Here is a 13447-nt window from a genome sequence, read left to right as displayed (position 1 = left end):
CAACCATTCCAAGGGCATGTCCTCTTCAGCAAAGGGCAACATGACGTCTTCAAGTATTTTAACATATGCAAACTGATCCATGATCCCTGGTATGCGATAAATAGGCCCAACACCATAGTAGGAGAAACATGCCCATATCATGATGCTTGCACCTCCATGCTTCACTGTGTAGTGTGGCTTGAATTCAGAGTTTGGGGGGTCGTCTCACAAACTGCCTGTGGCCCTTGGACCCAAAAAGAACAATTTTACTCTCATCAGTCCACAAAATGTTCCTCCATTTCTCTTTAGGCCAGTTGATGTGTTCTTTGGCAAATTGTAACCTTCTTCTGCACATGCCTTTTTTTTAACAGAGGGACTTTGCGGTGGATTCTTGAAAATAGATTAGCTTCACACAGACGTCTTTTAACTGTCACAGTACTTACAGGTAACTCCAGACTCTCTTTGATCATCCTGGAGGTGATCATTGGCTGAGCCTTTGCCATTCTGGTTATTCTTCTATCCATTTTGATGGTTGTCTTCCGTTTTCTTCCACGTCTCTCTGGTTTTGCTCTCCATTTTAAGGCATTGGAGATCATTTTAGCTGAACAGCCTATCATTTTTTGCACCTCTTTATAGGTTTTCCCCTCTCCAATCAACTTTTTAATCAAAGTACGCTGTTCTTCTGAACAATGTCTTGAATGACCCATTTTCCTCAGCTTTCAAATGCATGTTCAACAAGTGTTGGCTTCATCCTTAAATAGGGGCCACCTGATTCACACCTGTTTCTTCACAAAATTGATAACCTCAGTGATTGAATGCCACACTGCTATTTTTTTGAACACACCCCTTTCAACTAATTGCCCAATTGCACAGCCTTAAGAGCGTGCATATCATGAATGCTGGGTCTTGTTTGTTTTCTGAGAATCTACTGAACCTACTGGTAACTTGTTTGCCACGTAGCAATAAAAAATATACTAAAAACCTTGATTATTCTGGTTAGTCACATTGTACTGCTATTATTTTGAACAAGACTGTATATGGCCTTAGTTAAAAAAAAATGTAAACAATGTATGATTAAAATTCTATATCTAAATAGTATTTTGTTAGAGTATAAAGTATTGTGAATATAGGCGGCTCTGATATGTAGTAAGGTGGATCACAGGACTCCCGGGTACCAAATATTATTCTGTCTTCAGTTGCAGTAAAAAAGAAAAAGAATATGTTTAATTAGTACATTTGTTAAAATCAGAACTGAAGCTGAAAGAGGGATGCAAAAATAAATGCTTTAGATACTCAGTCTATTATGAATATGCTTGACATTCAATAATTTCATTTCCGATCTGAAGGATGTGACTTTTTTCATGCAAGCCACAAGTTGCTGTGAAAGTCCATTAAAGTACCAGGGATGATCTGGCTTTCCGCAAAATGGTTCTAATGTCATGTGACTTTCATATTTAGCTACAGCATCATCTTATGACTATAGATATAAAAATGATCTCTGACATACTGTATTCTATTTTTAAATAAATACAAAAAAATGCTGGGTTGTTTTAAACTTATGTTTGGGTAAAATATGGACATATACCCAGCCATTGGGTTTAATTCACTTAAACATTGTCCATATTTAACACAACCATTTGTTAAAACAACACAGCATATAGGTTAACTTAAACCATTTACATATTTATTACTTATTTGATTTAAGTTTTGGTATTATATTATGTTCTGTATGGGTGGGTAATGTGTTTTGGGCATCATTTCAAAGATAAAAATGACCCATACCTTCATTACTACTACAAATGGTGAAAAAATTATTACACAAAAGATCCTGTTATATAACATATAGGGGCGGTTTCCCGGACAGGGATTAGACTAGTCCTAGACTAAAATAAATGTAAGAGCTGCCCAAACTCAAAACAACTTGTACTGACATATCTTAAAATACATCAGTGCCCTTTGTTGTGCCTAAAGATGCACACAAGTAATGGTTTTATTAAGGCATGTTTGTTAAAACATCGCATTTCAGAACAATTACGCCAGCAATCTGAGTCTTAAACTTCATATGGTTATACAGTAGCTATTTACAAAGCATGCTGGAGCGGTTTAACCCCCTCAGACACTGTGTCCACTGAAAAAGACATCACGTTTTGTGGTTTAAATCAACAAAAATGCTGATCAACCAATCAACATAGGGCACACTGATTTAACACCTGAAAATCAGGTCTGAAGGGGTTAAAGCAGGTTTTGCTTTTGAGCCTTTTTCATATGAAGCCGATGTGTAAGATGAATTAATTTCAAAATCAATTTAATAATAAAAAACACTCAATAAAAGCAAAGAATGTTACAAGTAAATATACATTATTTTTTTAGGTTACAGACATGACGTTTTTTTAAACTAATGTTTTAAACTATCACAAAACAAGTAAAAACGGGAACAGCCATATCTGTAGATGCTTTGTCTTGTCTCAGTTTCTAATGCGGTTGTATCTTCCTTATATGTATATCATTTCCTTTTTATTTAACCAGCACAGTTGGAAAGTAAACAATTTTAAGCAGTTTTTGAGAGGATATAAATATCTTTGTGGTTATTTGTGGGTAATCCCCAAAATCCAAACAATTTCCAGCATGCAAGGACAGCATGGCTTTTCAGTGATTTTTGAAGGTTGTATTACAATTCACTGATATTTTCTGGTTTTCAATTATATCATTTTTTTACAATTTCTGGCTTGGGCAAATGTACCAAAATCCCTCCAGCAGGAAAACCCAAGACCTAAAACAAGTGGGCTCTTTACTGACAAAATCCAAAACACAACCTATTCAACCATAATTTAAAAATAAATTCATTCAGCAAAAGAATAAGACGACAATGTCTTAGAACAAGAATAGAAACTGAAAGTCGCTTAACCCACAAAATACTTTTAGAATGACCCTTATAAAAGAAAAATCATACCCAGCACATTATTTTACACAGTTAAGTGTTAATGTCTTTATGCTGTTAGTTAATATCCATATAAAGATAGCTGCTCTTGGGCTTTAAACTAGGTTGCTACTCTATAATTGCACGGGCGTTCAGTCTCTCTCACAGTGGGGTGGTGGGGGTAGAAGGCGTGGGGGGCACGGAAACAGGATGAAGGCCGAGATCCAAAGAGGGGGCTTCTTCTGGTTCTGGGGGACTTTTCTTGGAGGCCTCAAGCTTCTCCTTTAAGAGGGTGTAAAGTTCCTTCACTGGATCACTGCTCTGTAACACATACATTGTTATTTGGTTATGTTAAGTCACTGCATAAACAATGGGTCTTCAACCGGGGGTCCGCGACGGACTTCGACCGGGAGTCCGCCAAGTTATTTTTAACCACAAGCTATTTTTTGCTAAAAACGTTACATGTCCCCTTTAAGATGTGCACGTGCATGGCCGCATAGGCTTGAAGGCGTGCGTTCAGTTTAGCCAGCGGACCAAAATAAAATATCTGAAGATTATAAATGTCCACTCAGGAAGCTGCAGTAGCCACAGAAAAGGCATTATAGAACAGGTAAATCGTATAAACGTGTTTGTCTTTCTTTCAGAATGTTATTTTAGAATCAGTGTGACATGTTATCTCATCTATATTTCTGAACTTGGATGACTGTTTCACGCTGCTCAGATTTAAAGTGATAGTTCAGCTTAAAATGAACATTCTGTCATCATTTCCTCATCCTCATGTTGTTCTACACCTGTATAAATTTCTTTTTTCTGATAAACACAAAAGAAGATATTTTGAGAAATGATGGTAAACACACAGTGGATAGTGACCATTAACTTTTATAGTAGGAATAAAAAAATATGATGGAATTTAATGGGTACCATCAACTGTGTGCTTATCATTTATTAACATATTTTCTTTATCATTTATCACAATACTTCGAAAAAATATATTTCCTACTATGGAAGTCAATGGTCAATATATGCTGTGTGATTACCTTCATTTCTTAAAATATCTTCTTTTTTTGCATGTTATACTATAAACATTTACAGTAAAGAAACGTGTGGTATTTAGTGATCATTGGTAAATGTAGAGACAATAATAAGGAATATAAAACAATTAAGTATTGTGAAAAGCGCTATATAAATAAAATTTAATTGAATTGAATTGAATAAATGTGTCCAAGACCATTTTTCTCATCCTCTGCAACAATTTTCAATTATTTTTTAAATTTTGTTGGTCCTAGTACCTAGCCAACTTTTTAGTTCTCATTAACGGAACAGGAGTTTGTATATATACTGTAATATTGTATATGTATATTATTGTAATATACATTATTTAATGTAATATCATGTTGCGGTAATGATAATTTTTGATAATGATAATCTAAAAAATGTAAACAATTCCATAGTAAAAAAAATTTAAGTCCTCTAAAAATAATGGTTATAGTAAGTTCAGACCTTAATCTTATATGTGCAAAAAAAAGTTGCCTTCAACGGCTTTTTAAAAATTCTGATGCTGGACACCTTCTAAATTTGGATTTTGTGAGAATCACCCACTTCACAGTAAAATAAAAAATATATATATTACACTGCAAACACCTAAAATAATATTTAAACTAAATCTACTTTAACAAAAATTAAAAAATATGCATATACAACAACAGCATAATAGTGCTAATGTACTGTCTAAATAGAGTATGGCTGTGTGACAATATGGTTTGTTTCTATTTATAAAACAGTTCCATTCATTGATTCTGATACTTTACTCCACTTTGCGTTGTGCCTAATACGAAAAGGCAGCCTCACGTATACTGCTTACTTAAATATCTGTTTACACATTTAGTATCAGGGGGTCCCTGCTCCATGACTCCGTCATATAAGGAGTCCCCGCCCTGAAAAACGTTGAAGACCCCTGGCATAAACTGATCATCAGTGAATCAGTACAGGGAGCTTGTCTATTATTAACACAAGTGTATTGATATCTGGAAGCATGAGGAGTAGTATTCAAAGGCACCTCGCCTTTGAAAATTACTCCTTATGCTTACTAGATATCGAATATGGTAATTATCAATTGTAGGTGAACTGTTCGTTTAACTTATGTGTGACATTATCAATACTAAAAAAAGGACAGCGCAATATTTCAGTAATCTCTGATGAATTATTTACTTTACAATACCTGTTTTGGTGGTTCAAGTGTTTTCATTAAAGTTTCAATGTAGGACGGCAGCACCTTCTGATGGAGGTGGTTCAACAAGCGAAGAGTGTGTCTGTGAACATTCTCCTTACTGCAAATGAGAACAAGAGGCTCAAATATACTGCATTAACTTAGCCATAGCATTAAACAAGAATTTATGACACCAATTAATTTGTTTTTCATTTTTTTTTCTTAATGAGACACTCCACTTTTTTATACATTAAGCAGCGCCTGAAAATAGTCCCTTGCTATTGAAAGTAACCAAGGGAATTATTTTTGGGCAGTGCGTAATATTATTGCGCCTCCTGCAGCCATGTTACAGCAGCAAAGTCCTTGATTATTACACCAGAATGAGAGTATTGTTCCTTGACATATCTGCCTAGAAAATCTCAACTTTAAATTTTCCATCGGTTTTAGTACACAGTGTAATTACAGAAGAGTCTACAGAAGTTTTAAATAGGAAAAATACAGAAACTGTATGGTTATTTTTTGAGCACGATGCTAATGGTCTAATCAGATTCAATGGATTATGCTAAGCTATGCTAAAACTGGTAGCGCCAGACCCGAAGATCAGCTGAATGGATTTCAAAACGGTAAAAATCTAATGTTTAACTCTAGGGGAGCTGGAAAATGAGCCTATTTTCAAAAAAAAGTGTAGTGTCCTTTTAAGAATCTCTAGAAATGCAACCAATATAAACAGTTACTGTCATGTTATTCTTGCAGGGTTACGTGCCATTAAAGGGATAATTAAATTTTTGTCATCATTTAGTCACCCTCAGTTTGATCCAAACTTGCATAAATTTCTTGTTTTGCTTAACACAAATTAATATTTAAAAAAAAAATTGTAACCAAGCAGATCTTGTGCACCACTGACATCCATCCATAATATGAAAAACTAATACTCTTAAAGTCAATAGTGCTCCAGACCTGTTTGGTTACAAACATTTATCAAAATAATCTTCACTTGTGTTTAGCAAAACAAAGAAATGTATACAGGTTTGGAACAACCTGAGGTTGACTAAATGATGACAACATTTTTATTTTTGGATTATCTATCTTTAAGCAAGATAATACAGACCTTGAGAAAGAGGTGAGAAGGAAGTTATCAAAGACAGCAGCACAGAACTCCTCTGATCCAAATTCATCAGAGAGTAAAGTCAGATGGCCAGTAAGAAGATGAAGGAAGATGTCTCCAAATGCCATGTCATTATAGGTATCCACTATAACAACAAAATCCCATCTTCAATGTCTTTGTGAAGCTCTACCGTTGGTATTTAATAAGCTAATAATAGCTGATCAAATGAGAATAAAGAGTTTCTTACCCAATGCAGGCAGAAGCCTCTGCAGAGCATTCTTATTCCTCAATTTAGCAATGTGAAGCACATAGTAAAGGCCTATCTCACACGCCACCCTGTTTTCCTGTAAATACCTGCACAACAAAGTAAGACTATCCACTTTAGACTCAAGTATGTTATTGATGTTGGGTTGAAAACTGTGGTGATGTGTTGCACATGGAGAACGTATCAGGCAGGGTGTTGGGGTATATAAGAGAGGTCTTCTCCTCACTGGGAAGCTTCTGCTCCACAGTGAACATGTAGTCATCAACCACTATCGACATCATGGCAGGCAGAAAGCGCGTTACCACCTCCATATCCTAAAGTTGGAAAAAATAATACATTTACACATTTGGCAGATTAATTTCTCCAAAGCGACTTTTGTGCTGCTAAGACAAACAACAACTGCCTTGTGTATAGACCTTTTGCGTGTTTACAAATAGAGATTACTTTTTTGTGGGCGGACCCCACTGGTGGCAGAAAGTGACAGCTCCGCAATAGAATGTGAAATGTTTTAGCGTTAAACTGTGATTTTTAAGTCTGTTTCCCGTATATTTCTCTTAAGTGTAATGTTTCTTATAACGTTTTCACCAAGTTACGTTTATTTTTTAAATAAATTAAAAGTTTAAATGGCTTGGCTACTGATATGTGTGCATGTATGTAATGTATATGTATTGTTCTTTATTGGTAAATCAATTATTTTACAGTATAAATTGCTGAAGTACTTATAAGAGCAATACTATTTTGGCATTCCTATTCTGACCCTCAACAGCACAACAAGACATTTTCTAGTGAGTTATATTGTTCGTTTCACTCGTGTCTCATTCATTTCCACTGTTTTTCTGCCACCACATTGCGCGTGTGACGTAACTGTGACGTCGACTCGCAAAAGGTCTATTGCACATCCCATATTGTCAACAACAGCAGGAGCAGTATCAACACGATAGCAACGATGTCTCATTAATGTTTTACGATCATATTCAAATAATATATTAAAGGTGCAGTTTGTAAATTTTGGCGGCATCTAGTGGTGAGGTTACGAATTGCAACCAATGGTTCAGTTCACTGCTCACCCCTCGCTTTTGAAACGCATAGAAAAGCTACGGTGGCCACCACCAGACAAGCATGTCATCTTCGGAGACAACTTAGTAAAAAAAGTTTGTCCGTTAAGGGCTTCTGTAAAAACATGGTGGCACAAAATGGCGACTTCTATGTAAGGGGACCCTCGGTGTATGTAGATAAAAATGTCTAATTCTAAGGTAATAAAAACATAACAGTTCATTATAAAAGGTCTTTATACACCACTGATAATATAGTTTTGTATATTATTTTACATTTCTGTCAAGAGATTCTTCTAAAAATTACATACTGCACTTTTAAGTCTAATTTCTGCACAACAGAGATTAGGTGTCGCTAGTGGCACAGAAATGACACGGTTAATGCAGAATATTGTAGTCTTACCATTCGTGGCTCTTTGAACACCTGGCTGTCGATCATGTCCCAGGCGCCCTGACCGAGAGAAAGCATCCGCAGCAGCAAGAGGAGGTCAGGGCTGTCTCTGTAAATGAGCAGTTGACAAAAAGCAGAAATTAACCTTTTAAACTTTACAAATGGATCTCTGTGTCCAATGAAAGTCTAAATTTTATATGCTGTAACTGGTAAGAGTTTATTTTCCTTAAAAAAAATGTTCTGGGCTCAACTAACATGAGATCATACAACTGCACATATGAACTTTTCATGAAATTTGGACTGAAATAGTTTATACTAAGGTACAATGTAGGGCCCTACAGTGACAGTCATACAGTACTGTGCAAAAGTCTTAGGCCACCATGCCAGAATTCGATTTGTTGTTTTTGCAATGTTATTGGGATCATATATAATTGTTTCTCAGTCTCTTTAATAGAATACATCCAAATAATACAGGAAATGTGTATATAGTATTAAAAACTGTATAAAAATATAAACAGCAATAGCAGGAAACTGCAGGATCTCTTAAACCCAAATAAAAATAAATCCTAATTTTAAAGAAATTAGTTTTTTTTTTTACTACATTCTGCTCAATAGCTCAAGACGTGTTTAGTGCCAAGAGAGGTCACACTAAACACCAATGATGCCTAAAGAAGACATTTAGTCCTAAAAATTATTATTTTTTACATATTTCCTGTATTTTCTGTTTGTATCTTAATAAAATAGATTGAAAAATAAATATGGATGGACATTAAAACTTACAACAACAATAAGTCTGGTGGTGGTGGCCTAAGACTTTTGCACAGTACTGTACATACATCACACAGTGATGTCACAGCATGAATATAAGGTAGTTCAAAGTTTAAAGTAGATCTTACTCTGGGCAGGGCGTCCTGACTCAATAGCTCCTGAAGGTTCCTCACTGTGCTCAATACGAGCGTGTTGCAGGCAAATGGATCACAGAGAATCATAGAGAGGTCACTGAGAGCAAACGTGAAACATGTCAGACAGTGGGAAAGGTCACAGGAAGTAGAGTTGTGTGGGTTTATTGTATGTTATGTCAACTTCTGTTTGTACAGATATATAAATCTCATACCCTAACACTTGTTCCTGTCCTTTCTTCACCCCATCCAGGAAGCCTTGTAATTCTCGTGCCCTTTTAGCATCCACAAACTTTTCCCTGATGCAGGCATCCAAACACCAGGAAAACTACAGCAAGTATAAAACATAATTTTCACATATAAAGTGAACACTCTTCCAAAAAAATATTCAATGCAACTTAAATATATAGTTAACAATATACACTTTAATTATAGGCAGAGTGTAATTTTGCATTAGATTAGTTCAAAATAACCAACTTAAGAGTCGCTGTATTGAGTGAAGTATAGAAAATAGTAATCAAGTGAATTGCTGTTAGTGGGGCGTGCACACCAAAGCTTTTAATCCGCGGCCAGCGTATGTTTTCAATTTCTTACAATTGAAGAGCAGAATTTTTTTAAAAATAAAGCAGCTAGCGTATTTTTTCCACGCTGAAAGCCGGCGCTCAGCGGTTTTCTGAGAGATTCAACTTTGGGTGAAAAGCTCCCCTCATCAATGTCACATCTCACACGGCTGTCCAATCACAGTGGAGGAGGGGCGGGGTAAACAACACAACAACCAATCGGTGCATCGTTCAACAACTGATAAACAGTTTAAAAGCTTTGGTGTGCACGACCCCTTAGAAAGAGTTGATCACTTTGGCCTGTATCTCATTGTCAAGTTAAAATAATGATTTCACACCTTGTGACAGGGGTCGACTGAACAGATCTCGCTGATGTCCAGGTCATGAAGGGACATGAGCAGCTCGGCTCGCAGGGTGCAATAATGCACGTTGCGCGTGCGAAGGAACAGCGTCCGCAGAAACTGCAGCACCATATCATACAGCTTCACATTCTTCCCAATCATCTGAGTCAACTTCAGCACTACCTGGAGACAGATGGCAACGTTTCAAGGTGAAAAAAATAAGCACAATTTGTAAATAAATCCATCTTCTGTGTATAATTTGGAATTGTTTGCACTGATTAGTGGCTCCAAATGCAGTATGCTAGAGCATACACACTAAAACCTAAGTATACTCTAGGCCAGGGGTCACCAATCCTGGTCCTGGAGGGCCAGTGTCTCTTCAGAGTTTAGCTTCAACCCTAATCAAACACACCTGAAGCACCTGAATTGGCCGCTTCAGGTGTGTTTGATTAGGGTTGGAGCTAAACTCTGTGTTGCAGTGACACCGGCCCTCCAGGACCAGTATTGGTGACCCCTGTCTAGGCCTTACAGTTAAAGGCACAATATGTAATTTTTGCCACCAGAGGTCACTACCCAAGAACAGTGTGGCAACCAAATATAACCCAGACATAACGTAATAGACAAGGAACCACCCTATGAACAGGGGTGGAGCACTGGTTAAAACTGCAATTGCTCTGAATTCAAACATTGTTGAAAACATACGAGATAATATAAGCACACATGCAAACAAAATATATAACACTGTGCTGGTACTTTTTGGATACTTTTTTGAAACACAATTTCTCTAGTTTTGGGCTAGTTTTGAGTAGCAATTGGGCAGATTTTACTGTGAAAACCTGGCAACTCTGCATAAGACCACAAATCAGAGGGTGACACTCACCTCTCCCTGTCGGCGGGTTTTGGGTGAGGGACTGAAGAAATTGTGTAGGATGGACAGATCGCTGCTGAAGAGAGCCGCCTCCTTCTCCACAATATACTGCTTCAACAGAGGAGACACTTCATCTCCGAAAAGAGCCTGATTGTCTTGCCAAATCTGCCGTTTCACCTCCACGGCACAGACTTTGTACAGCTCTTTATCAGCCATCACCTGCTTTAGTTTCTTCTCAGGCACCTGCATCCAAACAGAAACTTTATGCTATGATAAAGTCTTTAATCAGCTACATTTTGTTAAGACTTTCTAACCTTAATCATAAAATCGTTTTATGAAATTTTAAAAGTTTATAAAAATCAAAAGCTGACAAACCACGAAAAATTTTTTTTTTTGCAAAATACAATGTTTAAAAGGAGTCTGCATGCTAAGTGGTTTGGTCAAATGAATAATGTGTCTAAAAATAATTACATATTGTATAACACACCTTTTGCAGATGTTTCAGCACTTGCATAACAACAGGCTGTATGGATGGCATCTTCACCAGTGGGAAGCTTTTCTCGAGAAGTTCTTCCAGCTTAACATATCTGTTTTAAAGTAAGCAATGCGTTAGTGCGTTTTTATGAGCTACTGGGCATTGCTGTAAAAACAGTTTCTTGTCAACCTGTCCTCTTCTTTGCCCTCTGCGATGACAGCAACCCGCTCCATCAGCTTATCTCGGAGCTCGTCAAACACCGACTGGTGAAACTCCAGCCGTGGAGTGCCGTGAAGATCCAGGAAAGGCAATGCAGACTGTAGGGTTGGCAACAATATGCCATTTTCCGTCTGAGAACGACAATAGGGTTATAATTATTAACATACTGTACGCAACGATTATACACGAGCTTTATTACCGCAAAACTGGCTGCTGTCATTCATCTGTCAAAACATTGCTTAACCGCCAATTTGATTCGTTTTCACATCAAACTCCAATTAAGACTTTTAAAGTGACTGTACAATGTCCACAGATATTACCTGAAACTGGTCGATGGCTTTCAGAGGCTCTGTACAGTTTGTGAGAGTTTCTTTCAGATCTTCGCCGTTGGATATCCCGAGCTCTGGTAACCCGGCGAACATGTTGAGACTCTGCTTTTATTTTCACTCACGTGAAAGATTTATATATATATAAAAAAAATAAATCAAATACTATAGAACAAATAACGTTGGCTAGATTTGCATTGTGCTTTATGTTTTCGCACACTTCCTAACTGTGCAACATCGTCAACAGTCTCTTGTTTCTGAACCATCGTCGGAGGTTCCGTTTTAAAAAGGTTCCTACTTGCCGCCGTACGTGTTTTTTAAACGATGCACATTTAAAACCATTTAAAACTTTCCTGCTTTAAATTTTTTAATAAGCAGGATTTTTTAAATAATTTTTTTTAACTACGCAAATTTGTGGGTTTGATCCCAGAAAACACAAATATTGATAAACAAACAATAAAAATAATCATGATAATAGGAAAATTAAAACAAAAATGTATAGGCTAAAGCATTGTACATAGTTTTGACAAATTACAAATCTTTTTTGTGTTCAAACTTTATCAATCAAAGTTGGAGATTTGAAACATTACATTTTCTTAAATTTTCTGGTAACACTTTACAATAAGGTTCATTAGTTAACATTAGTTAATGTATTAACTAACTTGAACAAACCACGAGCAATATATTTGTTACATTATTTATTCATCTTTGGTTAGTTAAAAATTTAAGCTTTAATTGTTTGTTAGTTCAGAGTGCATTAACTAATGTTAACAAGATTTTAAAGTATTAGTAATTGTTGAAATTAACATTAACAAAGATTAATAAAATGCTGTATAAGTGCAGTTCATTATTAGTTCATGTTAACTAGTGTAGCTAACTAATGTTAACTACTGAACCTTATTGTAAATTGTTACCCATTTTTCTTTACTTTTTTCTGCTCCATCTGTAGCAACAAAGTGTTGTGATTGGTGATCTAGATGGAGAATCGTCATGACAGCAGATGAAATACTCTGGAGTGGAGTCTGCCTCTGATTCGTTGGAAAAATAAGACCAGTATTGTGTGTAGGACCCCTCAGTGGAGGTACAGAATTTCTTTTTCATGAGGGACCCCATGGTTTCCAGTCAGCATTAAGACTAGTTGTCAAGTCATCAACCCAGTCTCAAGTCTCAACCCTGCTGAAATTAACTCACCCGTTTCTTTGTTTCCCATAATGCTTTAAATGTATCTGCAGTTTATTAGGGAGGACATATTAAATGTTTTTGTGGTTTTTTGTTTAAGGTTTAATGGAACCATAATGTGGATTTGGGAATGGTAAAAATACACCTCAGATTTTTTATGTGTTAAAAGAATATCATTTTGGGAACTGTAATTTCTTCTGTAGCATTATGAAAGTATCATTCAATTAAAATTAATGTTTCATTTTTCTATTTAGTTTTATTCACTTTAAAACAGGCTGGAGAATAAATGTCAGATTTTTATACTGGGCTCTGAATGCAAGAGTGAAAGCACTGAATGCATTTATTTCAGGAAAGAGATAACAACTATTACCTTTACTTTTTGGATACTGCGTAGCTCTGCAAATCTTACTTTTATGTAACCGTATAGATTTTTAAAGAGTTAAATGGAAATTGCATTCAGTTAAGCAGTAATAGCCAGGTTATAGACGTTGTTCTGCCTCCTGCTGGAAAACAATGATATTAGCTGAATTTCTGAAGAACCAATGCTATTCTTTTTGGTTATGATAATCACACTCCTTAAAACCATTTCCAAAGATCAGTTCATTTCTTAGATTCAAAGTGTACACAATAAGCCTAAAAAGGGTTTACTTTCAAGTAAGTTAGCT

General features: G+C 36.1%; 1 protein-coding gene across 1 annotated transcript; it reads right to left on the bottom strand.

The window, feature by feature from the left end:
* Positions 1–2270: 2270 nt before the first annotated feature.
* nelfb (negative elongation factor complex member B) lies at positions 2271–11886 on the bottom strand. The gene is made up of 13 exons (XM_073860536.1): positions 11598–11886; positions 11248–11408; positions 11071–11170; positions 10596–10826; positions 9713–9898; positions 9030–9142; positions 8816–8914; positions 7928–8027; positions 6644–6786; positions 6455–6561; positions 6211–6352; positions 5115–5223; positions 2271–3217 (listed from the first exon to the last, which is right to left on the bottom strand). Exons 1-13 carry the CDS (start codon positions 11697–11699, stop codon positions 3059–3061), a joined length of 1752 nt encoding a protein of 583 aa, XP_073716637.1. The 5' UTR covers positions 11700–11886; the 3' UTR covers positions 2271–3058.
* Positions 11887–13447: the final 1561 nt, after the last annotated feature.

This window comes from Misgurnus anguillicaudatus, chromosome 22 (assembly GCF_027580225.2).
Source record: "Misgurnus anguillicaudatus chromosome 22, ASM2758022v2, whole genome shotgun sequence".
NCBI lineage: Eukaryota > Metazoa > Chordata > Actinopteri > Cypriniformes > Cobitidae > Misgurnus > Misgurnus anguillicaudatus.
The sequence above is the reverse complement of the archived record's forward strand: the minus strand, read 5'-3'. Positions and strand labels throughout refer to the sequence as shown.